At 51.6% G+C, this 27749-nt stretch overlaps 11 protein-coding genes across 11 annotated transcripts; 6 read left to right on the forward strand and 5 right to left on the reverse strand.

Moving 5' to 3' along the window:
• The first annotated feature begins 668 nt into the window (after positions 1–668).
• BO94DRAFT_161391 (transcription factor TFIIIC subunit TFC1) lies at positions 669–3074 on the forward strand. Its single transcript, XM_025605868.1, has 5 exons — positions 669–1031; positions 1088–1397; positions 1451–1528; positions 1578–1686; positions 1741–3074. Exons 1-5 carry the CDS (start codon positions 891–893, stop codon positions 3038–3040), a joined length of 1938 nt encoding a protein of 645 aa, XP_025465293.1. The 5' UTR covers positions 669–890; the 3' UTR covers positions 3041–3074.
• A 341-nt stretch (positions 3075–3415) lies between these two features.
• On the reverse strand, positions 3416–4773 carry BO94DRAFT_161487 (uncharacterized protein). Its single transcript, XM_025605869.1, has 2 exons — positions 4563–4773; positions 3416–4500 (listed from the first exon to the last, which is right to left on the reverse strand). Exons 1-2 carry the CDS (start codon positions 4675–4677, stop codon positions 3530–3532), a joined length of 1086 nt encoding a protein of 361 aa, XP_025465294.1. The 5' UTR covers positions 4678–4773; the 3' UTR covers positions 3416–3529.
• Positions 4774–6319: 1546 nt separating this feature from the next.
• On the forward strand, positions 6320–7181 carry BO94DRAFT_537314 (uncharacterized protein). Its single transcript, XM_025612239.1, has one exon. The coding sequence runs from the start codon at positions 6591–6593 to the stop codon at positions 6909–6911; it is 321 nt and encodes a 106-aa protein (XP_025465295.1). The 5' UTR covers positions 6320–6590; the 3' UTR covers positions 6912–7181.
• A 1492-nt stretch (positions 7182–8673) lies between these two features.
• BO94DRAFT_161522 (ribonuclease H family protein) lies at positions 8674–10109 on the forward strand. Its single transcript, XM_025605870.1, has one exon. The coding sequence runs from the start codon at positions 8791–8793 to the stop codon at positions 9976–9978; it is 1188 nt and encodes a 395-aa protein (XP_025465296.1). The 5' UTR covers positions 8674–8790; the 3' UTR covers positions 9979–10109.
• A 131-nt stretch (positions 10110–10240) lies between these two features.
• On the reverse strand, positions 10241–12670 carry BO94DRAFT_567664 (MCM DNA helicase complex subunit MCM5; the record flags this gene model as incomplete). Its single annotated transcript, XM_025614642.1, has 4 exons — positions 12439–12670; positions 12251–12377; positions 10786–12191; positions 10241–10733 (listed from the first exon to the last, which is right to left on the reverse strand). Exons 1-4 carry the CDS (start codon positions 12573–12575, stop codon positions 10241–10243), a joined length of 2163 nt encoding a protein of 720 aa, XP_025465297.1. The 5' UTR covers positions 12576–12670.
• Positions 12671–12885: 215 nt separating this feature from the next.
• BO94DRAFT_497021 (vacuolar protein sorting-associated protein 54) lies at positions 12886–16652 on the forward strand. The gene is made up of 3 exons (XM_025609308.1): positions 12886–13327; positions 13389–16230; positions 16277–16652. Exons 1-3 carry the CDS (start codon positions 13108–13110, stop codon positions 16461–16463), a joined length of 3249 nt encoding a protein of 1082 aa, XP_025465298.1. The 5' UTR covers positions 12886–13107; the 3' UTR covers positions 16464–16652.
• A 1-nt stretch (position 16653) lies between these two features.
• BO94DRAFT_537317 (uncharacterized protein) lies at positions 16654–17683 on the reverse strand. Its single transcript, XM_025612240.1, has 3 exons — positions 17301–17683; positions 17141–17249; positions 16654–17074 (listed from the first exon to the last, which is right to left on the reverse strand). Exons 2-3 carry the CDS (start codon positions 17231–17233, stop codon positions 16904–16906), a joined length of 264 nt encoding a protein of 87 aa, XP_025465299.1. The 5' UTR covers positions 17234–17249; positions 17301–17683; the 3' UTR covers positions 16654–16903.
• Positions 17684–20380: 2697 nt separating this feature from the next.
• On the forward strand, positions 20381–22704 carry BO94DRAFT_548420 (glycogen [starch] synthase; the record flags this gene model as incomplete). The annotated part of the gene is made up of 4 exons (XM_025613396.1): positions 20381–20845; positions 20910–22272; positions 22323–22518; positions 22581–22704. The coding sequence occupies 4 exons, from the start codon at positions 20381–20383 to the stop codon at positions 22702–22704; spliced, it is 2148 nt and encodes a 715-aa protein (XP_025465300.1).
• A 116-nt stretch (positions 22705–22820) lies between these two features.
• Positions 22821–23862, reverse strand: BO94DRAFT_161599 (uncharacterized protein). The gene has a single exon (XM_025605871.1). It carries the CDS (start codon positions 23662–23664, stop codon positions 23119–23121), a length of 546 nt encoding a protein of 181 aa, XP_025465301.1. The 5' UTR covers positions 23665–23862; the 3' UTR covers positions 22821–23118.
• Positions 23863–24059: 197 nt separating this feature from the next.
• BO94DRAFT_471027 (NMT1/THI5 family protein) lies at positions 24060–25263 on the forward strand (the record flags this gene model as incomplete). The annotated part of the gene is made up of 4 exons (XM_025608362.1): positions 24060–24094; positions 24152–24323; positions 24382–24531; positions 24592–25263. 4 exons carry the CDS (start codon positions 24060–24062, stop codon positions 25261–25263), a joined length of 1029 nt encoding a protein of 342 aa, XP_025465302.1.
• Positions 25264–25489: 226 nt separating this feature from the next.
• Positions 25490–27493, reverse strand: BO94DRAFT_537320 (arylsulfotransferase family protein). The gene is made up of 2 exons (XM_025612241.1): positions 27131–27493; positions 25490–27069 (listed from the first exon to the last, which is right to left on the reverse strand). Exons 1-2 carry the CDS (start codon positions 27131–27133, stop codon positions 25591–25593), a joined length of 1482 nt encoding a protein of 493 aa, XP_025465303.1. The 5' UTR covers positions 27134–27493; the 3' UTR covers positions 25490–25590.
• Positions 27494–27749: the final 256 nt, after the last annotated feature.

Genomic DNA, 27749 nt, shown 5'->3' on the forward strand with positions numbered 1-27749 from the left:
AGATAGTAGTAGATAAGTAGTAGGAGTAGGAGTTTAGTGGTATCAAGGTTGGGGAGAGGGGGCGGCGACTCGAAGGGCGGACAGGCTATGGCTAAGAGAAGCGCTCGGACGTGTGGTGCAGGACAGGTCGTGGGCCTGGTTGGGTCCCTTAAGTCTTAACAATTGACAAACTATCGTACCTATCTACCGGCCACCAGCACGATGTGAATCTGGGATCAACCGGTTTTGAGAACCAGATGAATGGGATGGGGCCTCGACATTACGAAAAATATAGAGCCACCCACACCACTTCCCATCCTTGGTGGTGTGTCTCCAGCTTACCTACCTACCTACCTACCTACCTACCTACCTACCTACCTACCTACAGGCAAGGGGTCGACAGCGCATCCCCCCGTAAGAATTACAGAGAAAAAAAAAAAAGCAACAGCATGATATTATATTATTAGAGGAGCAAAAATTAGCCACCATCCGGAATCGCATCGAACGCATCCAGCCTCTCCGCGTGTCTCAGTCGCGGCTTTTTTTCCCATTTGATTTTGGGGGGGAAGTGGTGTGGCAGCCCGCGCAGGTCATGTGACTTGCAGATTCCTAACATCAACATCCATCCTCGAGAATTGCTAGGCAGGCAGGGACTGGTAGAGGCTGTAATGCGAACTCGGGAAACCCCTGGTGCCGGATCGTATCAGTGAAACGATTCACGAATCCGCCAAGTGTATGATAAATTAACTTCAAGCCCCTGGATTGACCGTTGACGTCAATCCTGGTTCAATATCCGTGCAGACTTATCCGCATTTATATAGCTTCAGTCTAGGCCACCAGCCTTCCATTCACCACTGGATTAGAAAACCCACCGGCTAGATTCGGGTTTCCAAGCCCACCAGCAAGACAGAATGGCCGATCAGTATGGGTCGAGAACGGCCCCGTTCTATCACGTCCCCTCTCGTCGCATCGTCAGTGTGGAGCATCCTGCCATCATCAGAAACCTTGACAAGGCTGTCGACACGCTGAAAGGTGATGCGGGGATAACCAAAGTACGATTAACCAATACCCCTTGATGGTCACTCACTCGATCTGATAGTAATTCCAGGTACTACAACCATCCAAGCCGGACAGTCCGGCCCACCTGTTCCTCCGTCCGGAGGATGCCATGTCCAGGCCGCTTCAGTCGACCAGCTCGTCGTCCAACAACATCCTCCTCAAGGTGACCGTTCCGAAGAGAACGGGTCGCAAGCGCAAGAAGGGATCAAATGAGCCCTTCAGCGGCGTTGCCGTATCGACGATCCCTACGGAGCCGCAACGGCACAGTGCACGAGAACTGCTGCGGAGTCTGGGTGATAATGTTGGAAGGTATCAGGTTGAGCCGGTGGGCTTTATCGGCCGGACACATGTGTTTCGAGGTGAGTTCTCAGACTTAACATGTGTATTGCGTACGTGATGCTGATATTGGCAGGGATGCCGGATTATGTCTTCTCTACTACGTCTAGTTCGTTTGTCAACCGATTCCGGGAGCAGATATTGCCATTCGACTGTATGATACTCCCATCTAGAGTACGTTCAATTGATGCTAATTGGCTCAGACGATAAAATGAAGCAATTCGACCTTGACATGAGCAAAGGGGCCGTATCCAATGTGGACCTCATCCCACCACCCTCCTTCAGCTTCGGAGACGTCCCCTTCACTTACATGTAAGTTACATATTCACTACAACGCGGCAGCAAAGCACCACTAACGCGCCAAAGCTATCGTCAAAACCCCACAGTCCGCCAGTCCATCGACACATCCGGCAACATCACCACCGTCAACACCCAACGGGTCGTCAAAGTGCTCACGCACCTAGTATCCTACGACGTCCCCACAGTACCGACCAAACCACGCGACAACTGCCCACCGATCGACACCCTGGACAAGATCCTCCAAGAGACAATCGCAACCGTGGAAGCTCTCTTCCAGCAACGTCCCGCCTGGACCCGTCGCGGACTACGCAACTCCCTCACGACCCTAGAGCAGCGATACGCTCTCCGCCACGCAATCCCCTACGTAGGCTACATCTTCCGGTCTGGACCATGGCGCGACGCCATCGTCAAATACGGACACGACCCACGCACCTCCCCCGACTACCGCATCTACCAAACAGCCATGTTCCGAATTCTACCGCGAGAAGCCGAAGTCGCTCGCGACGGCTACACCGGTCGTCGACACGCGGCAGCCCGCCCCAACGAAGTACCCCTCGACCACGTCGACTCGCAACTCCCCACCGACTCGCACCTCTTCACAGGCGGGATACCTCTCCCGCGCGACGGCCGAATGTGGATGTTCTGCGACGTGACCGATCCCACGCTACGCAGCATTCTATTCCCGCCGAACCCGGCACCGGAATTCCTCCGCAAAACGTGCGATATTGTCACGGATGGATGGTTCGGGAATGGTACGCTTGCGAAGACGAAGACGATTATGCGCGCGAAAATCCTGGCTTTATTGGACGACAAGACCACGAATAATGAGGAGTTCGCGAATATCTTGACGCTTCCGGATCATGCGACGCCCGAGTCGGTCATGGTGGACTTTTGGCTGGATCCGAGTGTGGCGTCTCAGCGGGAGATGATGATGGCGACGGAGATGAGAGCCATGATTAAGGGCGCGCCGACGTGGAAGGAGAAGACGGCGGGGGAAAAGAGGAGTCGGGGTGCGGTGCGGGAGGAGGAACAGGAGGAGGAGCAGGAGGGTCAGCGTTTGGGGACTGCGCGATCGAAGGGGAAGAGGGCAGTTCGTCGGGTACAATTTCAAGAGGATGTGGTGGGTGGCGAAGAGGGAGGCGAGGAAATGAGTGAGGGTGAGGAAGAGGCCTTTGAGCAGGAAGAATTGTTGGAAGCTGCGGCGGAGGCTGCGGCCGCAGCGTCAGCTTCTGGGGGTGATCAGCATAGGGACGAAGATGAAGATGAGGAAGACGAAAGCGAAGAACAGTCGGATGAGGATGACGAAGATGAGGATACAGATATGCTTGGTGCCGAGACCAAACAAGCTACAAGGCGGAGAGCTTAAATGTACTTGCCAATTACTATGTACCAGTTCGAAGTTTATTTTATCAAAATTCTCATTTTTTTGTATTGGACTAAGCCAAGGGTATGTATTTCATACAGGACATTAGGTAACGTGACGCATTCTCAGGTCATTAGTGGGTACATGCAGAGACGGGTATTCATCAAAACGGAAAGGAATGAGATGATAGTGGGCCATTATACTGGAAGGCCATGGATAGGCAATCATGCCGAGGTAGGTGGTCTGCATGTAGACCAGGGATAGTAAGATGGTATGCTGGGTGGTGTGGATCGTGATAGTAATATAGGAAAGACAAGAAAATTCATGTCGTGACGGTACTGGTCAGTTCAAAGGGGCTTCAAACGAAATCAAAAAGACGGTATCAGTAGGGTATCCAAGAACGATTCTGTACAGCCCCTAAAGGAATCCAAACGCCGTTGTAATAGAGCTCTTGTTGATATAGACGAAAGTGATAAGGTAGGCGAAAGCCTATCAAGCGGTGGCAGCATTGGCCGCTTCCTCGGCAGCACTTGCGCTCTCCCAGATTTCGATCTCAGCCTCAGAGGGTTCGGCATTTTGTTCAAGAATAGACTTTGCGGGGGTGGTCGCTTCAACCAAGGCAGAGATGGATGAAACAGTAGAAAGCTTGCTGCGGTTGGAGGTGGGGCTGGGGCGTGGTAGAGAGGACACGGGTGCCTTGGCATTCTCCTCGGCCTCCTCATCGTATACAATGGCATACGAAAAAGCATGGCAATCTTCTCCATAGTAATCAGCAGGGACAAGGTCACCCAAGGGCTCCCGAGATTCCTCAAGCATAACGGATTTACGTGCCGCGGCAGCAGGGGACTCGCGCTGACGGGAGCGAGGAAGCTCAATGCCGAGCTCAGCGGGAGGTACGTTCTCTTTGCCTCGTCCCGAGGTTTCCAATTTCCCTTCCTGGTCGCTAATGTCCAGGACACAGGTGGAGTGCTGCATCAGGTTGGTCATCTCGTCCTGTTCGTTGTCCACATGGATATCAAATGACCAGGAGGCAGGAGCTTTGGGAGTGGAGTGGCGCTTCGACTTGGAGCCGGATAGAGCAGTTGCAAGGGAAAATGGGCGGTGGACGGTCTTCCGACTAGCAGACTCGAGACGGCCTTTGGCGATAGTGGAGCGACGAGAGAATGACTTGCACGACTTGGGTGGGGGTGAGCGTCCAGCAGGCCGGAGGATGGGAGCGGACTTGGGGGTAGACAGGGCGGGCTTTGTGGGAGTTGTAGGCTTGCGAGGAGTCACACCGATGGACTCCACGGTGGTCGGCACCATGCGCGAGGACTTGAAAGGCTTGCATGGTTCCTTGGCAGGTTCCAGACCGTCATCCTCCGCACCACGTTTGCGCTTAGTCGAGTGTTTAAGGGTGGTTGGGTCAATATTTTCCGAGTCCATATCCGACAAGGATTGCTTCTTTGCCAAAAGCATGGCACCTGGGTTTATATATATCAGCTTTATCGCACGTGAGCAGAAGCGAGGCTTTGCAAAAACATACCATCCTGTTTGTTCTTTAGATTCATCTTGTTCTTGAGCAAGGAACGCATGCGTGGCGCATCCAAGCTGGCGAAGGGTTGGCGTATGGTGGCAGGGGTCATTGTGAGAGCGGCCATTGTGTAGACCGGTCGGGATGAATCAGACGAGGAATTGATGACGAGATAGAAAGGATGAGTGGATAGGAATGGATATCAACAGGCAACGAGGCCGTGTTGGAGACGGGATGTTTTGGTCGCGTCGATAGAGTGGGGTCGATTGGCGGTCTGAGGCGATCGACGGTTAGGATCCGAGAGGGAGGAAATAATAGGATGGATGGGATGATGACGGTGACGGTGACGATAAGATTGATTGTCCACGATCCCGTGTTCGAGAACGAGACAGGAAGATGGAAAGTGACACAGGAGGAGAACGAGCGAGCCAGGCGAGGAGATATAAGAGGCGATGAAGGCAAGGGTGTCAGTCAGCGTGGTAGGCAGCGTCGACTCGAGAATGCCTAAAATTGGAGAGGGCAGGGAACACGGCGGGCTGCTGGTTATTCAACGCTCATTCCAGGCTTCGGCACAAAGACACGAAACATGCAGACAAGCGGTTTCAACGGGCAAGGGCTGAAGGTTATGCACGGGGATGGAGAGGGCTAAGAAGAGGGAGGACCAAGACGAGGTATAAGTAACGATGGGGAATTCGGGGCGAGCGCGTCGAGTTCGTGTCGGACTGGCGTTGCCCGGAATGGCCGCCAGATGGCCAGGGAACCGAATTCCAGACGGAGGCTAAATCCACTCTTTACCCCCCTCCAATGGTGTCATGCAAGGCTGACCAGCTGAGACGCTCACTATTGATGGATTATTGGCTCCCACAATGTTCATTCTTCCTCGTACTAGTACAAGATAGATCCTAATTGCCATCACGTCGCCCTCCTCGAGGCGCGTCGCGCTCGACCGGCGATCAGGGTTTCCCGCCCCATCCCCGATGCGGATGTTGGATGGATGGATGGCTGCAAGATTCATTGACTCGCCAATCGTGTCGATTCGTCAGATGATATCATCTACTCCAGCATCTCAACTACTAGAGGAATGCTATCTGCCTCTTCTATCAATCCATTGAACTCAAGGATCCATGGCTGACCGTGTCTGCCTCCACCCCACTCATACACCCCCCTTCAACGCGTTCCATCACGACCCTTTCTTTCCCCTCCTCCTTTTCACCAACCAGATCGTCCACTCCCTCCCCGATTCAGAACGCATGGCGCGCCATCGCTCCATCGCGCGTGTCCATCTCAGCCAGAGTCAACCACGTAGCCCCCTCCCATGTTTCACCACTGCACTCCTTGGGGCCGGCGCGATGGACGGCGCTACGGCGTCTGTCCTATGATGGTGATTGACTGCGACATGGTGTAACGGCAGCATACGGAGTACATCTGGACTAAATCCAGTCTAGATCAACGGATCATGATATAATTATCTCTCGTCCGTCAGCACGACTCTAATTTAGGTTCTTCACCGTCATCCCCGGCGCTTCCCAACCCATGTCTCTGGCGCTGCTGCACCAACCTGAAACATAGAACCCTGGCAAGTGAGCTCAGCCGAAGCCCAAGAGTCCTTACTCGCTGCACCTCTTCCCAACCAGCATCTATCTACGACTAACCCATCCCATATGCCCCGTCAGTGGACAACCTGTGGTCCAGACCCAGACCCGAGAGTCAGGGGATACGCACGTTACGCGCCGGAAATGGCGAAGGCCAGTCTGTCTCCCAGAGCTCAAGTGACACGCTTATTTCCATTCTTCGCGTCAAGTAGACGGACGACCCAAGGAACGTAAATTCGATGACATGCTCCGGTTTTTTTTTTCTCTGCCACGGACCAGCCGAGTTAATCTTGGTTAACCTTTTAGTTTTGGCATGTCAGGGCTGTCTTCTGACCCGCTATCTATCTCGGCCGTATCCATCTCCCACGCGCCGGCGCGTCAGTACTAACTAACTAATTCAGACCCGCTTGACTTGAGGAATGCTGTCGGATACTTTTCCTACAAAAGAATGCCATCACCCGGGCCACGGTTGCTGCGAAGCCTCGTACCTCACATATCTCACCTCTTTGGCTGGTTACTTTCGTCGGTGCCGTCCGTTGAACCAGAGGTGAATCAGTCACCTGCTAATGCTGCCAACACCAGCTATCTAAATATTCGACACCAGAGCACAAAAGCCATCCATATCAGCAAACACCTACAACCCGTGTCCTCTGCTCACATCCGCAGACTGAAAAAAATTCAATCACCCAGCCAAAAGGCGCGGATGAGGCTGCGGGACGTTTCACCCCCTTGCACCCATGGTTCGGGGAGGCCCGATGGAACCATGTAAACAGTGTTGACATAGTATAGATACGCGGGTGTGGATACTAAGGTTACCTTCCGACCTTGCATTTCGTGTTTTGCTATCTACCTAGATATCAGATACTGGGTTGAGTTTGTTCCCAGTGTCACATGGGTTTATTTCGGGTACTTCGTAAATCGGATCTTCACTGAAAGGACAAGGGGGGTTATAAATGCCTTTAAGATACTTGTGAGTATCACATGTTAAGTAAGTGTACGGGGTGAAGGAATTTATCAGATTGAGCAGCTGGTGTGGTGGTAAATCGCAGTGCTCGATATATGTTACTGATCGAAGAAATACTAGTGTTAGCGATCTTTCCCGAAGAACTTGATGTAGGGGGAACGAACAGTAAGCCATAATTCAATTTAATACTATTGACACGGGCATGGATTGTAAATAGTAGTGTATGATACCCCAACTCCTCATTCTTGTCTTGATATATAGTAGTATCAGTGTCCTGTTTCATCTCCAGTTGAAAGCCTTTCATGCGGTGACGTAGTCGTAGCATGCCTGAATTATCACCACCCACAATCATTTTTCGACTAGTGTATAAATCATCAATTTTACGATATGAGTAAAGCTGGAATAGAATATACTATACTACTCGGAACATATATACTCAAAGCTGCTAGGTAAATACTAGCCCTGTCTTGGGAACCTTATAATATAGTAGTAGTACTACTTCTATATATAAGCGAACCGAGCAGGGACTCAGGAACGGAACCAGAAATGATGAGCTACTACTCCCGTGACAATGTCGGATATTTTGCCTGTACACATTCTAGTGCAGAGTATAGAAAGATGGAGATCTATATATGAGGAAAATTATAGAACTAATTAGAAAGTAAAAAAATAAATCTCTCGTATGGAATGATATATAGTAGTATGACTCCCGGAAGCCTCAGCAGGAACTATATGCTACGTCATGCTGTACGCGGTTTGGGGCCGTCTCAAGCCGAGCAATTTTCTGCATAAGCTTTGGCTTCATCTTCTAGTGGGCTTACCAGCAATTAGGTCGCAGTTCGGGAGAGGATCCGGGTGGAAGATCACTGTCGGGAAATAAGAGAGGGAAGATTGATCTACTGCAAATCAATATGCAGGGACTTATGACAACCTCGTAGCAAGCAGGATCGAGGGTTCTGTTCATTTGTCATATAAGCGAGAACAGGCTACAGATCTGGAAACTCGTCCATACGATTCTCGCTAATCTGATCCTCGCTAGTAAGCTTTCGCTTACCGCAATCCATATAGATCACCCAAGCGACTCCAGTCCGTTCTTCGCCACATATTCTCGGAAGTCATGACCGTATTTCCAGACGTGACGGGCTACCTGGGGCTGAAAAGCCGTGATATAGCTGCCATCCCTATCAATAGAAGTATATGTTCACTGGTGCGGCTATCGTAATTCTATCAGAAGAAGTGAACAATGCATCTGATAGACCGGACCAAGTACGAAACCCAGGTTGTCTTCGTCTGCACATTTTGATACTCCCTGACCTTTTGTAATATTTCAATGGCTTTCCAGGCATATCGTCATGATTCTGTATCCGAGTCATCAGTTCGACGTAAAGCTTATGTAGTGTAGGGTGAGTCAGATATAGATCTCTTCCTGATGTTTCCCCCCAACAGACCATCCACTCAACCTCACCATCACCATCATCTGTTTTTTGATAGCGCCATCTTCCAGCTTATTTCCAGATCTCATAGAGATCTCCCCATATCATTCCTCCAAGTTTTCCCTTCATATATTTCACCACAGCGTTTCCCACAGCGTTTCCCACACCTTTCCCCATACCGTTCCCACAGAGGGTTCGGAGCTTCTTCAGAGCAGTTCCTTCAAAACAGTTCTTCTTAACCAGAAACCATCATGGAGGCGCAGATGCCTGCAGAGGTTGCTTCCATCAACTGGAATAACGTGAAGCCCCAAATCGTCAAGGGTAAAGTGGCAGACTTTACTCTTGAAGATGCCGGGGTACAGAGGGTTGAAGACGGTGCTCGAGGTTCTCCTATGATCGACAGGGATTATATCCTTGATCGGGTCCAGTCCAAGAGTTCCAATGACAAGATTCGAGATTCCCACACCGATAAGGTCAAAGGTGCTGCTGCCTTTGTCCTCGGTAAACGTGAGCACAGAAGTGCCAGTACCAGTAGTGCCAGCAGCAACAGCAACAGCAACAGCAACAGCAACGAAAGCAGTCGAGATTCCCACACTGACCTAATCCGGGTTCAAGGTGATGCCCCTAGTCCTGTCTCTGATGACGCCGCGCCCATCGAGGCTAAGGCATCGAAGAAGCGTCGGGGTAAGAAGCACGCTCAGAAGCAGAATAAAAGGCAACAGCAACCGCAACAGCAACCGCAACAGCAACCGCAACAGCAACCGCAGCAGCAACCGCAGCAACAACAGGGGAAACAACATCAGGAACAGTTTCAACCTTCTATCCAAACATACCAAGACAGTCGATTCGACAGAGTACAGGCCGTACGCCCACACGCAGGCGCGATTACATATGCTGTGGAGAATGAGAAATCCTCAAACAACCGCCATGTTTTCTGGGTGGACGGATCGACAGCTGCTGATCAGATCGCACCATCTGGGGCTGCAATCGTCTGGGACAAGCTGCAGGGCGGTGATTTGGCCGAACTGATGTATGTCGTCGATGATGCCCGTCTCAGCCAGCAAGGTGAGTTGTTTGCCATCGGGGCCGGACTGAAAGCCGCAGTCCATAGGTTGGAGAGGCTTGAAGCGTCAGGTCATACCGTCCGGGTCTTCACTGATTGCATGTCCGCTATGACTATGCTCCGACCGGATTCAAAAAAGCCCAACCCGCTCGCAGACCGTCTGGTGGATCTTATTGATGCGCTCTCATACCGACTATCCACGATGGGAGTCAAGATCGAAATTCATTGGGTTCCCGGACACGAGAACATCGAAGGCCACAAACGAGCCGATTTGTCGTCGAGGACAATCACCAAATTCCTGACATTGGGGCTGGGCCACCAACTGCATAAGCTCCCTGCACACAGAGTCGACTGTGCCTTTCTAGAGCTGTGTTGAGAAACATATGACACACGAAGGTGTCTGTATATAAACTGGTAAGATATCGATGATTATTGTTGTTATATTGCCCCTCATGAAGTTCGCTCATCTAGTAACTAATCAGTCGATCGCCCAGAACAAAGCAATACGCCGTACACCGTTTCATCCCTGTTGTGCCCGAGCCCAATTTGATACATAGCGTCGTTCCAGCCAACAAACTTTGAAGGATCATTCCCGACCATATCGCATGCTGTCAATTAAAAAGCAGAAGAACAAAGCACTATACACCGTGCCGGTATACCTGTGAGCCACCCGACCGGATTTGAACGGTTTCTCGTCGTTGCATCACAATCAATGCCCGGTTCAGAGCTTGTTCCGTGTAACCCCTTCCGTCAACAAACTCGCGCCTCAACGTCGCCAGGCTGGTGCTCCATCCGATGGGCAGACGGCGCTTCAGTTCGTCTTCGATCTTGCTCGCTTCTTCCATCATCTCCTTGCTGCCCTGCCCTTCACCTTGAGTGACGGCATCCATGGTCGAGGCCAAGAAAAGACGGATGGCTTCGTCCACATGGGCCTCAGTGGCGACCGGCGACAAGCTCAGTTTGGCCAACGACTCGGTGATACGGACAATAGCCTCGAGTTGACGAACAGTAATCGGAATGGAGGATCGGGTATTGGCATCAAGTTCAGCACGGTGAACTTGCTTTCTGATGGTGACGAAGTGGGACGACAGCTTTTCAGCAGCTTCATCCGAGAGACGGGGCGCGCAACGCCTGTGATGACATGTTACTGTGGAAAAAATGAGAAAAAAAATCAACAACTTACGTGCGACAATAGCTGATATAGCGCTTCATCTTGTCCAGCGGGATCTCCGCCTCAACCTGCTCCTCGACACCCCGACCGCCCATATGCACACCCATAACGTGTCTCGCGATGCTTTCGTCACGACTGCGTTCATGGTCATCGCGAACAATGAAGATCATATCGAAACGAGACAGAATGGTCGTCTGGAAATCAATGTTTTCACCAGGAGTTTTCAGGTCATCGTAACGACCGAAGATCGGGTTGGCTGCGGCCAGAACCGATGTCCTTGAGTTCAGAATGGTAGTGATTCCAGCCTTGGCAATGGAGATGGTCTGCTGTTCCATGGCTTCGTGGATGGCGACTCGGTCCTCGTCTCTCATCTTATCGAATTCATCAATACAGACGACACCGCCGTCTGCAAGCACCATGGCACCTCCTTCCAGGTAGAACTCACGGGTGGCGTGATCGCGCTGAACCGATGCCGTCAAACCGGCTGCTGAAGAACCCTTACCGGATGTATAAATAGCAATAGGGGAAACCTTCTCCGTGAACTTGAGCAGCTGAGACTTGGCCGTACCGGGGTCACCAAGGAGAAGCACGTTGATATCACCACGCAGCTTCATTCCGTCGGGGAGGAGTTTCTTGGAACCACCCATGAGCAGGCAGACGATGGCCTTCTTGATGTCCAGGTTTCCATAGATCGACGGAGCTATACTTTTAGCAAGAGCCTCATACAAGTCAGGACGGCGACTAAGCTCCAAAAATTCTTGCTCTTCTTCTTCGGAGAAGATGGCGCTGCCCTTAGCGGTATGATCCAGATCGGAGCTGATACCCACTGCCCGCAAGTACGGGTTGCGAATAGCCACGGCTCCATCCTTCTTGCCACCCTTGGCGGATTGATAGATCGAAAAAATTCCCATCACAGTACAACGAGAGCCAGGCACGACCCTGTTGGCCAAGTATCGGTCTGCTGAAATGAGAACATGCCTGGGAAGCTCACCCACGGGCACTTGATCAGGCGCCTCCTGAAGCTTGAGAACCTGCTGGTCGACAAATTGACATTTCTCGTGAGATACGACATATGGGTCCAGAGGGCAAGGCTCTGATTGATTGTCGCCGGGTTGTTGCTGGCGACCACATCTTCTAGGCAGCTGAAGACCCGAGAAACCACCCTCAACTCGGAGATTCTCTGTGTGGCCACAATTTTTGCATCGAATGTGCATCACCGTTGCCTTGGATGATATTGTGGATGCGCCGATCACGATACCAGGGATACGAACAAGGTGCGAGATGTTGGTGGCATTGAGGTCGCGGATAGAAATATGAGTTGCAGAAGAGTGAAGCAGAAGCTGGTGGGTTGGCAGGACGATGTCTCTCTGAGAGGGGTATACAATGCGGCGAGTGCAATCCTGAAGTGCCGCTTCGAACTAGAAGATGACAAGCCTGGTTAGGAGGAAAGTCGAGGAGTTGGGGGAAGAATACTCACAAGGGGAATGAGGTCGGCAGGCTCTGTGGTGAGCTTGTGTGCCAGCTCTTCATTATATGAAATCAAGTGTGCAATATCAATGTCGCAATAGTATTGCTTGACCAAGACATTCTGTCGAAGTTGGTCGCTGCCATAAACCTTAGCTTATGTTTTTCTTCCATGTATCTGACAGCCAAAACACAACATACCGGTAGATGAATGCATTGTCGAGCTGAAATTCCAGCACAAACTCCTTCAATTTGGCCTGAATCTGAGAACGAGAGTCTTCCACACCATCGACGCTGGGAGCGAGGACGCTCAGGGTGTAGGGGGTGCGTCTGTCCATGGCGAAGACAGCAGGGCGGGCTGCGGGGAGGTTGTGATGAGATGTGTTGATTTCGGATCCATCCCATTGCCAGGGCAAAAGGCCCTGCAAATAACTTCTGCGGCAGCAACACGAGCGGAACGCGTCGCGTCGCCTCACGCGTTAAGTGGTTTTTGTGTTTGGCCTGAGGCTGCAGGGAGCACGGGGACGGGAACCGGAAACACTAAATCCCGAGGAACCCCAAAGCAGGCTAGTGGGTGGTCTCAGGGCCTGGCACCATACCGGATCGGGGGAAGCTGTCATGAACAAACCCCCCGTATCAGAGGGTCGAGGGTGACGTTGCAGCGGGCCTCGTCGGCGTGGCTTTCATTCTCCTCCTCTTTGGACCACAGGTCTTGTACCCTGGCAGCGTGGGATCATTGGCAGAACGCTGCTTACGCGCCCCCGTTCTTAATTGCCGCTGTCCTCTTGTCATGTGTAGATAACATTGTTCCTTTGTTCTCCCGAGTACTAGCACGGTGGCCGTGGGAGTCGCTAATCCGCCATCAACGATATGTCCTCCGCAACCCCCCGGAAGTCGATTGACAGCTTGGCCTCAGGCGCTTCGACCCCGTCCTTGTCTCAGTTTTCATTGAGCCAGATCGAGTCTCCCCGAGCGTCAACTCAGAGGTTTCCCTTAAGGAGAGGGTCAACGGCGAGCTCGATTGCCAGTATTGGGGGGATTCTGGATCCTTCCTACCGCCATGGATCGATAGCTGAGTCCGGACAAAATGGTACGGCACCTGGGCTCATGAGACAAGTGACTAAAGATAAAACCATGCTAATTCGGCGCAGCAATCTCTACCCTCCTGCAGCCTCCGATTGTCCGCACCGGTCTTGTTCCCCATACCGCCGTCCCCTCCGCCGGATATAAGCCCCCGACTACTCGCGATATCCCTCCCGTCACCCTGACAAATATTCCCCACGTGGATCCCGAAGCATTCGAGGCGTATCTATCGCAGGTCGGATCATTGTACGATGTCTTTCAACAAGCAAAAGAAAGCACTGGGGATCAGGATTCACAGCTAGCGCGGGGACGCGACAATCTTTCTCCCAAGACAGAGGACTCGGACTCGTTGGTTCCAAGGTCCCGGGAAAGGCGACCCTCGGCGATATCAACCAGTTCCCGAGCAAGTTCTCCGTACGATACTCGGGGTAGGAAAAGGTCATATGCTGGTCGCGGTCGCGGACATGCAGTTACACCTCTATCTACAATCCCTACGGTCTACTTTGAGGACGACTTCCACCTAGAGAACCCCCGGACCTTTGATGTTGTGTCGGAAAAGTCTGAGATTGTGACACCATCGAAGGATAAAGCCGAGAATGGCGCTGCTCTGGAGCCGGCTCCTACGGGTAGAAAGGCCCTAGCTACAAATGCTATTCTGCAGGAGAAGCTTTCATGGTACATGGACACTGTAGAAATTCACCTTATTTCGTCGATCTCGACTGCGTCGAAGTCTTTTTTTACCGCACTGGGGTCACTGCGTGAGCTGCATGCAGAGGCTGCTGATTCGGTGAAGCGGATCCAGATCTTGCGGAAGGACCTGCAGAAAATCGACCGAGAAATGGCACTTGGTGGTCTCAAGATTGTCAATCTGCGACGTCGGAGGGAGAATGTGCGCATGCTCGCCGATGCAGTATCGCAACTTCGTGACGTCGTTCAATCTGTCTCTCGATGCGAGGAACTAGTCGAGACCGGCAAGATCGAGGAGGCCGCGGATGGTTTAGAAGAGGTGGAGAGACTGATGGCCGGAGAATATACCCCTGGTCCTACCGACGGAAAGGAGCCGCAGGATCAACCGAGGAAGGCTATCGATTTGCGCAGGCTCAAAGCACTGGAAGGCGCTTCTGATGACCTAGCTCACCTAAGGTACCGCATAGGCACAGGTTATGAAAGCCGTTTCTTGAGCGATTTACTGGGCGATCTGAGGCAGCATATCGAGAACATGCCTTTGGATGCAACATTGCAACGCTGGGGATCTGCGTTTCAGCGTCAGCGTGGAGCACAGCGCTCAGGCGCTATGCAACCCCCGGCATATATGGCTTTTGATGACCAGTTACGGTCCAGGTTGCACCTACATCTCACCGGCCTTGCTCGTGTCCGCCACACGACACCTGCAGCAACCGCCTTCAAGACTGCGGTGCTGCGAGAGATGAAGAGTCTGATTCGCAAACACATGCCAAGTTCCAGTGACGATGATAACGAGTCGGTGGTATCGATATCGACCCAAAAGTCCCAGCAGCTCAGTCAGCAAGAGAAGTCCTCGATCCTGGCGCGGAATCTCCGTGCCTTGGACGCTCAGGATTCATACAACATGCTCGCACGGGTATACACTGGTATCAGCGAGTCTCTCCGGAGGCTTAGTGTTCAAGTCAAAGTCCTTCTTGATATTGCGAGTGGGCTGGAGAATCCAACCCCGATCGGGGTGAAGTCTGGTCCTCCAAGCCCGAATCCACAAGGTCCAGGCAAGGCTTCAACCCCGGGGCCTACAACCATTGTGGCACAAGATGAGATACTGCAGGTCTTGGATATGTCGAGCCTTCTTGGTCAAGCCGTCGATATTGCCCAATCCCAGGTTACCAAGGTGTTGAAGGTTCGATCAGAACAGACGTCTCAGCTTCAAAAAGAGGATTTCCTCAAGTACTTCACTCTCAATCGGCTCTTTGCTGATGAGTGCGAGGCTATCTCGGGGCGAAGTGGTACTGCGTTGAAGACCGTTGTAGGCAACCAGATCCGCGATTACATCAATCGATTTGGAGATGGGCAACGGCGTCGTGTAGTCGAGGTAATGGACGCCGACCGATGGGATGCGAGGGACTTTGGAGAAGCCGACAATGCTATCCTAGACCGCATCCTGGGTGCAAGCACCAGAGACATTGACGTCTGGGTAGACGCATCGAAGATATGGCTGTCCCAGGATGAACGCCGACAACCATCACCGGCAAACACTACAGTTGTCAATGGCTCTGGCAAGGAGAAGTTGCGCAGTGCCATGATCGACGAGCAGAAGTATATTCTTTCTGAATCAGCTGTGGCAATGATGAAAAGTATTGAGGAATATCAATTCATCATGGCGAATATACCCAGCATGATGCAGGACATTGCGCCTGGTCTGTTGGAGTCCCTGAAGCTATTCAACTCACGTTCCTCCCAACTGATTCTTGGTGCTGGAGCAACAAGGAGTGCGGGACTCAAGAATATCACTACTAAGCACCTGGCCCTGTCGTCCCAGGCGCTGAGCTTTGTCATTGCCCTGGTTCCCTATATCCGAGAGTTTGTTCGTCGTCATGCACCGTCCAGCCCGCTGATGGGAGAGTTTGATAAGGTGAAGCGGCTTTACCAAGAGCATCAGTCCGGAATTCATGAGAAACTTGTGGACATAATGGGATCTCGATCGTCTATCCATGTCAATGCCATGAAAAAGATTGACTGGAATGCGCCCGCAGGGGGTAGTGGTGTGAGTCCATACATGGAAACTCTGACGAAGGAAACGGGCACACTGCATCGGGTGCTAAGCAAGCATCTTCCCGACATGACGGTTATGATGATCATGGATCCTGTGTTCAGCAGCTATCGAGAGCAGTGGACGAAGGCATTCGAAGAGGTTACCGTAACTTCAGATGCTGGCAAGCAACGGTAAGTGTTACTGCCTCATGACTGCGACCTAAGCTAATTGTTCCAGACTGCAACGAGATGCGGAGTATCTTCAAACGAAGCTGAGCAAGATCGACGGCTTTGGCGATCTGGGCCAGCGTCTACTCGAATTGGTAAACCAAAAGAAGATCACCACCGAATCCAAGGCTTCTTCCACGGACTCCTCTCGAAAGTCGTCTTCTGATGCAAACGGCGCGTCGAAGAATCAATCCTAACAGAGGCAATCGATCCGTGTTTGGGCCTTGACGGTCTTGTGTATAACTAGTGTGAATCGCCTCGTAGACCTCCTATACCACATGGTACAGGACTGTACAGTCATTCCCAACCTTTCTGTTCATTGTCCGGCGCACTCGAAGAGCGTAGCCTACACACACATACATATATAGATCTAATAAGAATTTCACCCACCTACTCAATTACTCCATCCATCTACAAGTAATACAAGACAAACAACAAACCACAAACAACCCATATCATCTCAAATCAAAATACATCATTTCATCCAGACCTCAAACCCAGGAGGCCTTCTCCATCTTCTCATAACACTCATCGAATGAAAAGTAGTACACAAGTCAATAGTTATTTATTTATACATGCCTTTCATTAAACCGATGCATCCCCAAACTCCCTAAACACACTTCATTCATAACTTCATTTAAATAGCACCCAATCCCTTCTTCTCCCCCAGAGTCTTGGGCTCGTGTCCACCCTTCCCACTGCCGAATTTATTCGGGCCCGAACTGCCCCCGATGCTGTATGTTCCGCCACTGCTGTGCGCGGCTTCGGGGAGGGGAGCGGTACGCTGAGCGCGGTTTAGGTGGTCATTCTGTATGTATTCTATTAGCATATATTGGACTTTTTGTTGGAGGAAGATTGAGGGTAAGGGACATACGTCAGGGTTGGTTCCGTGGACCTTCGTCTCGCCGGCCTCAATAGCGTTGTCGCTTTGGGGGATTCCGTTGTCGTATTCGGCTCCGCGGGGCATTTTGGTTGTTGTTTGTCTGAGTGGTGTTAGTTTGGGGAAGTTGGTGGTGGTGGTGGAGTGTGCATACCTTGGTTGTTGGTTGTAGTGTAGTTTTCGTATTATGTTGCAGAAAAGTACTTCGTACTTGTGCTTGTGCTTGTGCTTGTGATTGATTTAATTAATGAAGTTACATGTAAGTGGTACTCAAGAGATGGTGGTTCTTATATCTGAAGAGACCAGGTCGATGAACACATCGATTCGAGATGTTGACAGCATCGTGAAGTCATTGTGGGGAGCGATGACTTCATAGAAGGGTTTAAATCAGGTACCGTGTTTGGCGATTGGAAGGATCTAGATGAAGATTGATTGAAAGGGTTACTGGATGGTTGGATGTGATTCTGGGTATAATTGAGTGATGGTATTGTTGTTTCAGGTTATTCTTAGTTGTTGGTGTCTTCTGGGTTAGGTTAGTGAGGTTGTGTGGTGGTGATAGTGGTTTGGGTGTGGTTGGCGGCGGGAAGGTTATTGGGAACGGAACTTGGGTGAGTTTTGGTTGTGTACCACTGTTTGCTGATGTTGTAAAAATCTTATTTCTTGTGCTTTTAGGATTGTAATGTGTGAGAGAATGAGAATATTGGGATTTGTTGGGTTGGTGATAATGGGAAGCGAACGGGTTAGAGTAGTAGCCTCAATTTCTTTTGATTGTTGAGGTTGCCGGAATTTGCTCTCTTTTATTTTCTCGATATCGAGAGCGAAACTAATATTCTTATAGGGTTTGTCATTCGATATTTAATACTAGGACTCTCAGTCATTGATCGGACTTGAGTATAGTAGAAATGGGCAATGACCCTGCTGTTTGATCTTGACCTTCCCGTTGCTGTGTATATTTATTTTCCCGGGATGTAGTAGTATACGGGTAGAGCCAAATTTGAAGCCGTACAATTGGAATCAGTTTTTCTGCATACTCAATAATTCATATGTCTAATAGGTGCAAACTCATGTAACCCAATTGATCGGAACATAAGGGATCCGCTTTCGTCAAACTTCTCCATCTGCGTGGTTCTAAATCACCTGGAAAATACCACCACCGCAAGACATCAGCTACTGGATTAAGTCAGCATCTTGATGGTTTGTCAAGCGTTTCGAGCTAGCAGTTGCTCAGTTATCTACGTTATCCTGAAGGTTACATCGGGGCAGTGCCTGGATACGTGATAACAAAGGGTTATCGACCGAATCGAAACTGGAAAGACAACCTGTTATACCAATGGGGGGTCAGACTGAGGCAAAACCACCATTGCCCGACTGCTTGGCAACCTGCGAGTCGATTTAGCATCAATTCAGTTGAGAGACCCGGATATGTGGCGAGCAAAGCTGAGAGCAGCTGGTGATATCGTTGTGTCCACCATCCTATCCTCCCCGGAGGATCCTCAGACGAAAATGACTTCAAGTCGGTACGTATAGTATGCGACCGTGGCCGAGCTTTGAATGGTGATCCATGTCAATCGGACTTTACTATGTGCACGATTGTCTCGGGAATTCGACGATTCGTTTATCGCGATGGGTTTCAGTCTGAGGAAGGGGGAAGTCATCGAATACACGCCACTAGAATCGAGAGGATGTCAGCGCGGTATTCATGGCAGTTAGACTTCTAGGAAGATAGCCGACAGAGAGGGTCAATTTTAGAATCCGGTTGATATTGTAGACCCTTAGTCTGGTGCTGGGTCTGATCGGCGATTCGCTTACTGGAGATGATCAACATTATCGGAGCGATCGCATCATATCGGACGGCTCGATACGCGAGGTTGCGTTTAAAGAAGTCCGTCCCATATCCGCTATGTAGTATAAGTAGCGCGCTTGAGGGTCCACTTACCCCCTTTCCTGAGCCCCATGAGTCTCGATACGACCTCAGTGGATATTGGAGGGATGAATTCAAATTGATGCTGGCTTGTTTGAGCCCACAACCGTGTGAGGTGACTGCGGTGACTGCCAACTTGCAGATCTTGCAGGGTTGAATATATTGGCTACAGCCGTGGAGCATTGACACATAATGTCTATCTCACCAGTTGAGCACCAATGATCGTTGTGGTTATCAGAAGAGGCAAGCAGGCCAGTAAGATCAAAGATGAGCCTGGTGATCTTCCCGTCACGATTGCAGGGTGGTGCAGCGAGGTGGCTGCTGGGAGGCCCGGGAGTTTATCGGCGGGCGAGTTGAGCTTCAGCGGCCAGGACTGGTGACGTCACATCCGAGCAGCTTTCCCCAGATTTGCCCCGATTTTGCCCAAACCCGGCGCTGGAGCCAAGCGGAGGCACATTCTGGTACGTGTTGAGACCCAGGGACCCAGGGACCCAGGAAGCCGAACGAATGTTCCTTATCTTCGACATCCCCCCTTTCCGGTCGCGATCGATCTCTCCGGTTCTTCAGGAGATTAATTCTTGGTGGGAATGAATTTCCCACTGTGCCACCTGCCACCCCAACAATGCGCTCGGGTGTCTAGACCCCTGTAGGGAGGCGGCTCGACTAGCTCCAAAACAACGTAATGGCCGATGGGCATAGGCGCTGAGGATGCAGATAACAGGTCGTGTACGCCCGAGCTCCAGCTGGAACGTTGCAACCATCATCATCTGGTCGGATGATTCTGCAATCGACCAACCAACCGGGGATGTCATTTGCCGGGGGATCCCTTGGTGGCCGTCGCCAGAACCGGGGATGCGTCCGTGCAACTCCAACCTTGGCTTAGGACGGGGGCCTTCGGTGAGCTTTCCCGGCACCCTGGTCGGGCAATTGCGCGAGGGAAAAGCTCTTGTAGCCTGAATTGAGGGGAAAGCGAGGAAGGGGAGTGAATGGAGCAGAATCTGCGCCCCTCCTTGCGGTCCCTGTCCCAACGATGGCGAGGTCCAACCTCCTCTTCCTCCTCCCTGTTTGATTGATATTCCTTCGTTTCCCCGCCACACCACCTGCCTTTCGCCCTTCCCCCGCACGTCACCTCCTCTCCTCGACCTTCCTCGAGCTTCCCCCCCCCAAGAAGCGCCGAGCCCGTTTCTCCTTGAGTCTTTGTTTATTATTTACCTTCGCTGCCTCTATTCAAGCTTCCTTCTCCTTTCCTTTTGGCTTTCTTTTAGTTATTCATAATCCCCATTCTGCATTTGCCTGAGCGCTAGAGCTAAACCATGGCTAGTGAGGACAGTGGCCAGGAGCCTCTCAAGAGAGATGTTCGTAATCACATTCTATTTGAGATTGCCACCGAAGTGGCCAACCGGGTCGGGGGCATCTACTCGGTTCTCAAGTCCAAAGCGCCCGTGACCACCGCAGAGTATGGCGACCGCTATACTCTGATCGGTCCTCTCAATCGTGCTTCAGCAGCCGTGGAGGTCGAGGAGTTGACGCCGTCGAACCCCCGTTTGATTGAGACCATCCAGTCTATGAAGGAGCGGGGGATCGAAATCGTCTACGGTCGCTGGCTGATCGAGGGTGCGCCGCGAGTGCTCCTCATTGACACGGGGACTGGATACAAATATCTGGACGAGTGGAAGGGAGATTTGTGGAATTCAGCTGGTATCCCGTCGCCCCCTGCTGATAGTGAGACGAATGAGGCCATTGTCTTCGGTTACTTGGTAGCATGGTTCTTGGGTGAAGTATGTGATCCGAGCACATATAACACTGACTGCGCGCGTGCATATGCTAACTGTGGTTGTTCAGTTCATTGCGCATGAGCGTCGCTATGCGGTCGTTGCTCATTTCCACGAATGGCTGGCTGGTGTCGCCTTGCCACTCACTAAGAAAAGGCATATGGACTTGACGACAATATTCACCACCCACGCGACCTTGCTCGGTCGGTACCTGTGCGCTGGATCGGTGGATTTCTATAACAACCTCCAGTACTTCGATGTTGATGCGGAAGCTGGAAAACGGGGGATCTATCACAGGTACTGCATTGAGCGAGCTGCCGCTCATACAGCAGATGTCTTCACCACGGTCTCACATATCACAGCCTTTGAGAGCGAACATCTTCTCAAAAGGAAGCCTGATGGAGTGCTGCCCAATGGGTTGAATGTCAAGAAGTTCTCTGCTGTGCATGAATTTCAGAACCTACATTCACAGTCCAAAGAAAAGATCAATGACTTTGTTCGTGGGCATTTCTACGGTCACAACAACTTTGACTTGGAGAATACCCTCTACGTTTTCACTTCTGGACGCTATGAGTTCCGAAACAAAGGAGTTGACATGTTCATCGAGGGCTTAGCGCGTCTAAACCACCGCCTCAAATCTGAGGGATCTAAGATGACTGTCGTCGCGTTTATTATTATGCCCGCTCAGACGTCATCACTTACAGTCGAGTCGCTCAAGGGCCAAGCGGTCGTGAAATCCCTGAGGGATACGATTGAGATGATCGAGAAAAGTATCGGAAGAAGAATGTACGAGCGGTGCCTAGCATGGAAGGAAGGCGACAACATGCCGGACGAGAAGGATTTGATGGCTAGTCAGGATCGCGTGCTTTTGCGTCGCAGACTCTTTGCTATGAAACGACACTCCTTGCCTCCGATTGTGACACACAATATGGTCAGCGACCACGAGGACCCGATCCTGAATCAGATTCGTCGTGTTCAACTCTTCAACCATGAGTCAGACCGGGTTAAAGTCGTCTTCCACCCGGAGTTCTTGAACTCATCCAACCCCGTGCTCCCATTAGACTACGATGACTTTGTCCGTGGCACGCATCTTGGGGTGTTCCCTTCATACTATGAGCCGTGGGGATATACGCCGGCTGAATGCACCGTGATGGGCGTTCCCAGCATCACCACGAACCTCTCTGGATTCGGTTGTTACATGGAGGAGTTGATCGAGAATTCGTCCGATTACGGGATCTACATCGTGGACCGTCGCATGAAGGGCGTGGATGACTCCGTCAACCAGCTGACGGAGTTCATGTACAACTTCACGCAGAAGAGTCGGCGTCAACGGATCAATCAACGAAACCGGACGGAGCGTTTGAGTGACCTCTTGGACTGGAAACGAATGGGCTTGGAGTATGTCAAGGCTCGACAGTTGGCCCTACGAAGAGGTATATGCATAACCACGCTTCTCTTTTCTTGAATCTAACCTTGTATATAGCCTATCCTTCGTCTTTTGGGACGTCCGAGGATGTATACGACATTATCGGCGGCACGGAGCAGAAGATATCGCGGCCCTTGTCCGTTCCTGGCTCGCCACGGGATCGGTCTGGGATGATGACTCCCGGGGATTTTGCCTCATTGCAGGAAGTGAAAGAAGGCTTGAGTACGGAGGACTATGTTGCATGGCGACTGCCGTAAGCCAACACCCCATGAATGTACGCGAGGAGCTGAGTTGTTGACCGAGATTGATATCCAGTACTAGCGAGGAAGAAGAGCCTGATGACCATTACTTCCCGCTCACTCTGCGCACGAAGAAAAACACCGATCGTCCGCCGTCGCCACTTGATCAGCTGTCGGTGAATGGGAATGGAGACCTTTGATCGACTGTGAGATAGTGCCAGCCTCGCAGCCGCAAACCTTCAATGGTCTGAATTTACAAGGTACCATTCCTGTTGAAGCCGCCACATTCCAACCTACTTGCTCTCGTTTAACGTCTGTTTGCGGAATCATGCTTTTGGTCAACCGCCTCTGTCATATTTATCCCACGAGTCAAGAGCAGCTCATCCATGGGTTATGGGAGCTGAGTTAGCCCATCGAGTTTCTTATTCACATGGCGCCCCACCTTGCCTTTGCTCACTTGCGTTAGCTAATCTCTCCATTCTTGCATTGTTCCATTCCTTCTTTGCATATGTCATCTACTTGTAGCCAGCGAGTTGTATCTTCTGTTTGGACCTACTGGGGTAGGTCCAGGTTGAGATAGTCCAATGCACGACGAAGATCATATTCATAGAATATCATTCCTGCGTGCCGCCGATGTAGCCAAGAAGCAGCCTTGGTTGAGATGGGATGATGCGCTGCCGGTGCAAAGCCCTACGCGGTCCGAGACAGCAGGCAAGCCGAGCTAACAGTAGACCGGAGCCGATCCTTCCCCAAGAGGATCTAGACGCGCCAGTCAGGACTTGAGGTATCCGGTTGGGGTGCAGCCATGGCCGACCACGCTGGGTTGAGTCATTTAACATGGTACCGGCGGGAGTCGCTGCGGGTCCAGAGCGGGGGAAGGAAGGGACAGAGTTCACGATGAGGTGGTCGCTGCTCGAGAACCGGAAAGGTCCCAGGAGCACATCAGTCCGGTGAGAGGATCTCCAATCAGATGCTGGCTTCATTTTCGTGGGGGTCCTGTTGTGTTCTCGGTGAGGGAGAGGAAGCAAGTTGGAGTCGCGAATGGTGGGGTTCAGCGACCAGGGTTGGTTTTGTTTCCCCGCTGCTGCCGGCCAAGTACTATTTATGCCGCACCTTCCCTTCCACTTTCTCCTTCCATCCATCCATCCATCCATCTTCATTCTTCTGCTCAACTTTCTCCCTTCAAATCGCTCGTCCACTCGGTACGACTCACAATGAGGCCGCGCAGGCAGGATCGCCCTGCGGGTCTTTTCGCTAGGAGTTCAGATGGGTCAAGGTATCGTACAATAGTATAACAGTCACTGCTCGCGCATGACAGGTGTTCGGCTCGAGCTCCTGTTCTCATCTCGGACACTTCCCGTCCAAGATGAGGACTGGAGCTTGGTCGTTCTGAGATTATACTGTCAAAACTTGATCTAGATAATACTAGCGAAAGGACATGCGTGGCATTGATTGTCCCCTACATTATAACCTACAGAGACGAGGGATCCCATATCTCTCTGTTGCTGACAGTTTCCAGAACTTTGCAATACTCGTGACCTGAGTTTGTGCCAATATGTCTACTGACAAGATCACCTTCCTCACCAACTGGTATGGATTGGAGATTATGAGCTAGGTTAGAACGATTGCTAAGAGATGTGTTTAAAGGCACGCGACCCCGTACCACGCCCCCCTGTACCTTGCCCAGAGCAAGGGCTTCTTCAAGGAAGAGGGCCTCAAAGTTGCCCTCCTGGAGCCCAATGACCCGTCCGATGTCACCGAGATCATCGGTAGTGGAAAGGTGGACATGGGATTCAAGGCTATGATCCATACCCTTGCTGTACGAACCACCTTTCTCTATGAATCTTGACATAAAAAGGATCTAACCCGAGAATCAGGCCAAGGCCCGCAACTTCCCCGTCACTTCGATCGGATCCCTGCTGGATGAGCCCTTCACTGGTGTCGTCTACCTGAAGCACAGCGGTATTACCGAGGATTTCCGCTCCCTGAAGGGCAAGAAGATTGGTTACGTCGGAGAGTTCGGAAAGGTTCGCCATTCCGGCCATCAAAGTGCTCTCAAAGCTCTTACTAACCCAACCACACGACAGATCCAGATTGACGAACTCACCAAGTACTACGGCATGACTGCTGACGACTACACCGCCGTCCGCTGCGGCATGAACGTCACCAAAGCCATCATCCGCGGTGACATCGATGCAGGAATCGGCCTTGAGAACGTTCAAATGGTCGAGCTCGCCGAGTGGCTCGCTACCCAGAACCGTCCTCGCGACGATGTCCAGATGCTCCGCATCGACCAGCTCGCTGAGCTCGGCTGCTGCTGCTTCTGCTCCATTCTTTACATCGCCAACGATGCCTTCCTAGCCGCTAACCCCGCGAAGGTCAAGAAGTTCATGAATGCTGTCAAGCGTGCAACTGATTACGTCCTGGCCGAACCGGCCCAGGCATTCGAGGAGTACGTGGACATGAAGCCGATCATGGGCACCCCGGTCAACCGAAAGATCTTTGAGCGTTCCTTCGCGTACTTCAGCCGCGACTTGAAGAACGTCAGTCGCGATTGGGCCAAGGTTACCAACTACGGAAAGCGTCTGGGTATTCTGGATGCAGGTTTCGTGTCCAACTACACCAATGACTACCTTTCTTGGGCGCTCGATGCAGACTCGACCGATCCTCTGGGTGACCAGAAGCGGATGGCTGAGCTGCAGAAGCAGGTCGCTGCCGAGGGTGGTTACAAGCGGCTGGAAGTAGCTTCCTCGGCTTGATGCAGAGGATATCACTCATTGAGCCTTGAGCATGCTTGCTCGTTTACAGAGATCCTTCTACAACGGACTTTTATCGGCCCAAATTGCTATGATAACTCATGCGCTCCTTTAGTATGAATACGCAATCAATGACACGATCGTTTGAATCATAAGCCCGTATTTGTAGAGTCAAATGTAAGCGACATCTACACTGCAGATGTATAACAAATAATTCTGTCAAGCCAAAGCTGGATTTCTTCGTCTATACAGCAAAAGGTTACTAGTAGTACAATGAGACGTTCAATATCAGACATGCCCTTAGCAAGCATGCGCAGTAAAGATGAAATTTCATCGTTTACTCGCCTCATCCTTACTCTTCCCCATCTCCAAGTCCGAATGCGAATCCAATCTCCGGTCCCCTAACAGGGCAGAAAACTCGACCTCATCTTCCGCCTCCGCATCACTCGAATCCTCACCTATACTGAAGCGACTCAAAGGCTTGAAAACACCTTGTTCTTTATCACTGGGACCTTGACTCGCCGCCCGAGACGCGAGGTGGCGTTTCACGAACCATACACAGGCAGCCAACACAGCCGCCGAGAAAAAGCCGATCAGGACAAACAAGAACGTACGCAGTTTGTAAAAGGGCTCGGTATCATCGTCGTCATCGTCGTCGTCATCATCACTGACGCCACTGATTACGACTGCTTCATCGGAGAAGGGATCCCATCTTGCGACCTTGCTTGAGGCGAGGGTGTGACCGGTTGAGTTTAATGCGAGGGCACGAAGGTAGTTATACTTCGCGTCCTTGGGAATGGGGATGACGGTTTCGAACCCGTCTTTCGGAACAGCGGTGATGAAGATGAAGTCGGTCGATTTCTTGCTGTCAGCGCCTTCCAGGACCCAGGTTGCGACTTCGGTGGCGCCGTTCCAGCTCACTGCGGCGTGATAGCTGTATACTTCGAAGTCGGGCCTGGTGTTGGGGTTGCCGACCCAGGGGTGTTTGAACGTGCGGAAGGAGACGACCTTGCCTTTGCTGAAGTCTCGTTTGGGTGCGAAGTGCGCGTGGCACAGAATGTCGCCGTCCATGGTGAACTCGGTCCATGCGGCGCTGAAGCCGTAGCCGACGAGGACGTTGCCGCTGTCAAGAATCTGGACGGAGCCTTGGGATTGACTGCGTATAGGGTGTGAATTCCAGTATTCATGTCGAACTTGGACAGTCATCTTTTCTTGGTCAACATCGAGGTAAAGGCCTCGGCTCGGTAATGAGGGAGCGCCTCTGCCGCGAGAGGAGTTGTCGAAGAGGGTGATAGATGTGCCATTGTTGCGGAAGCGAGCATGGTGTTGCCAGGTGAAATTGGTGGCTGCGCCGCCCGAGAGATCGGTAAAGTTGTTGTGCTTGCCGCCCAGCGTCCAGATGGTGTCGCCAGTGCGTCCGTCGATGTAAAGCAGGCAGTTACCATAGCGTGTTGACACCAGGAAATTCCCCTTTGAATCCTTGTCGACGCTGTTGATGTGGAAGAAGTCCCATGGGTGTTCCTCGCTATCCCCCGTGCCGTCACGACCTCGATAAACGTCGGTGAAGTCGAAGTGCTCCGATGCTCGCCACTCGAAGAGAAGTTTGTTCGTCTCGATATCAACTTCTTGGAATGTGCCATCCCAAATCCAGCCATGTTCAGGACCGCCAGCGACGCGAATATCGGCAGGGCGAACGTCATAGATCGTGTAGACTGCAGTCTCATCGAGGGTGATATGGAACTCGTGGAGATCTGCTTTGAGACCATTCGCGCCACTGAGGGTGTATACTGTCTTATAGGATGAGTCCAGCTTTATCGAATACTTTAGCAAGACCACTCGATGCCTGTATGGGTAAAGGAGGATATCGTACCATATAATACGTCCCCTCCCCGTGTCCCACCTTGCCATCGTCGCCCAGCCAGAATGTCAGATAATCCTGGCCCTTATATTGATAGACATTGAGATTATAGGTATGTCCCAAGGGCTCCGTCCAGACCAAATGACCGTCCTGGTCTAGGATCATCGGCCCGGGCTTATGGACGCTATACCCGCGGGGAGAGATGAAGTAGTATTGACCATCTTTGCATTGAGGGCTATATTCCATGAAATTGACGGCCGCACCCACAGTGGAAGTCGAACGGTAGGCCTCAATGGGCCATTGTCCCATCCGACCTTGTTCGTACAAATCGGACGCGAAATATGGCCCTTCATCTGCCAAGACAGAGGTTAGGAGTAGGAACGTCGCTAGCGCGAAGGGTAGAGTGCCCAGAAACATGGCGCAGGCACAGAGATGTCTAGTGGTCAGGAGGCATGGGCTAAGTTGCTGACAGAGCGAGCAAGGTGGGAAAGTCAACGCCACCCCCGCGAGCAAGACATGAGGATCAGAAGAAGAAAAGCATGGAGATGGAAAGAAAGTAGCTGGCAATTTCAAACTCTCGTTGACAAGGGCGCGGGAGATCCACTGTGGCCATCTGCGGTGGCTTCAAGGC

The sequence above is a fragment of the Aspergillus sclerotioniger genome, assembly GCF_003184525.1.
Source record: "Aspergillus sclerotioniger CBS 115572 chromosome Unknown BO94scaffold_22, whole genome shotgun sequence".
NCBI lineage: Eukaryota > Fungi > Ascomycota > Eurotiomycetes > Eurotiales > Aspergillaceae > Aspergillus > Aspergillus sclerotioniger.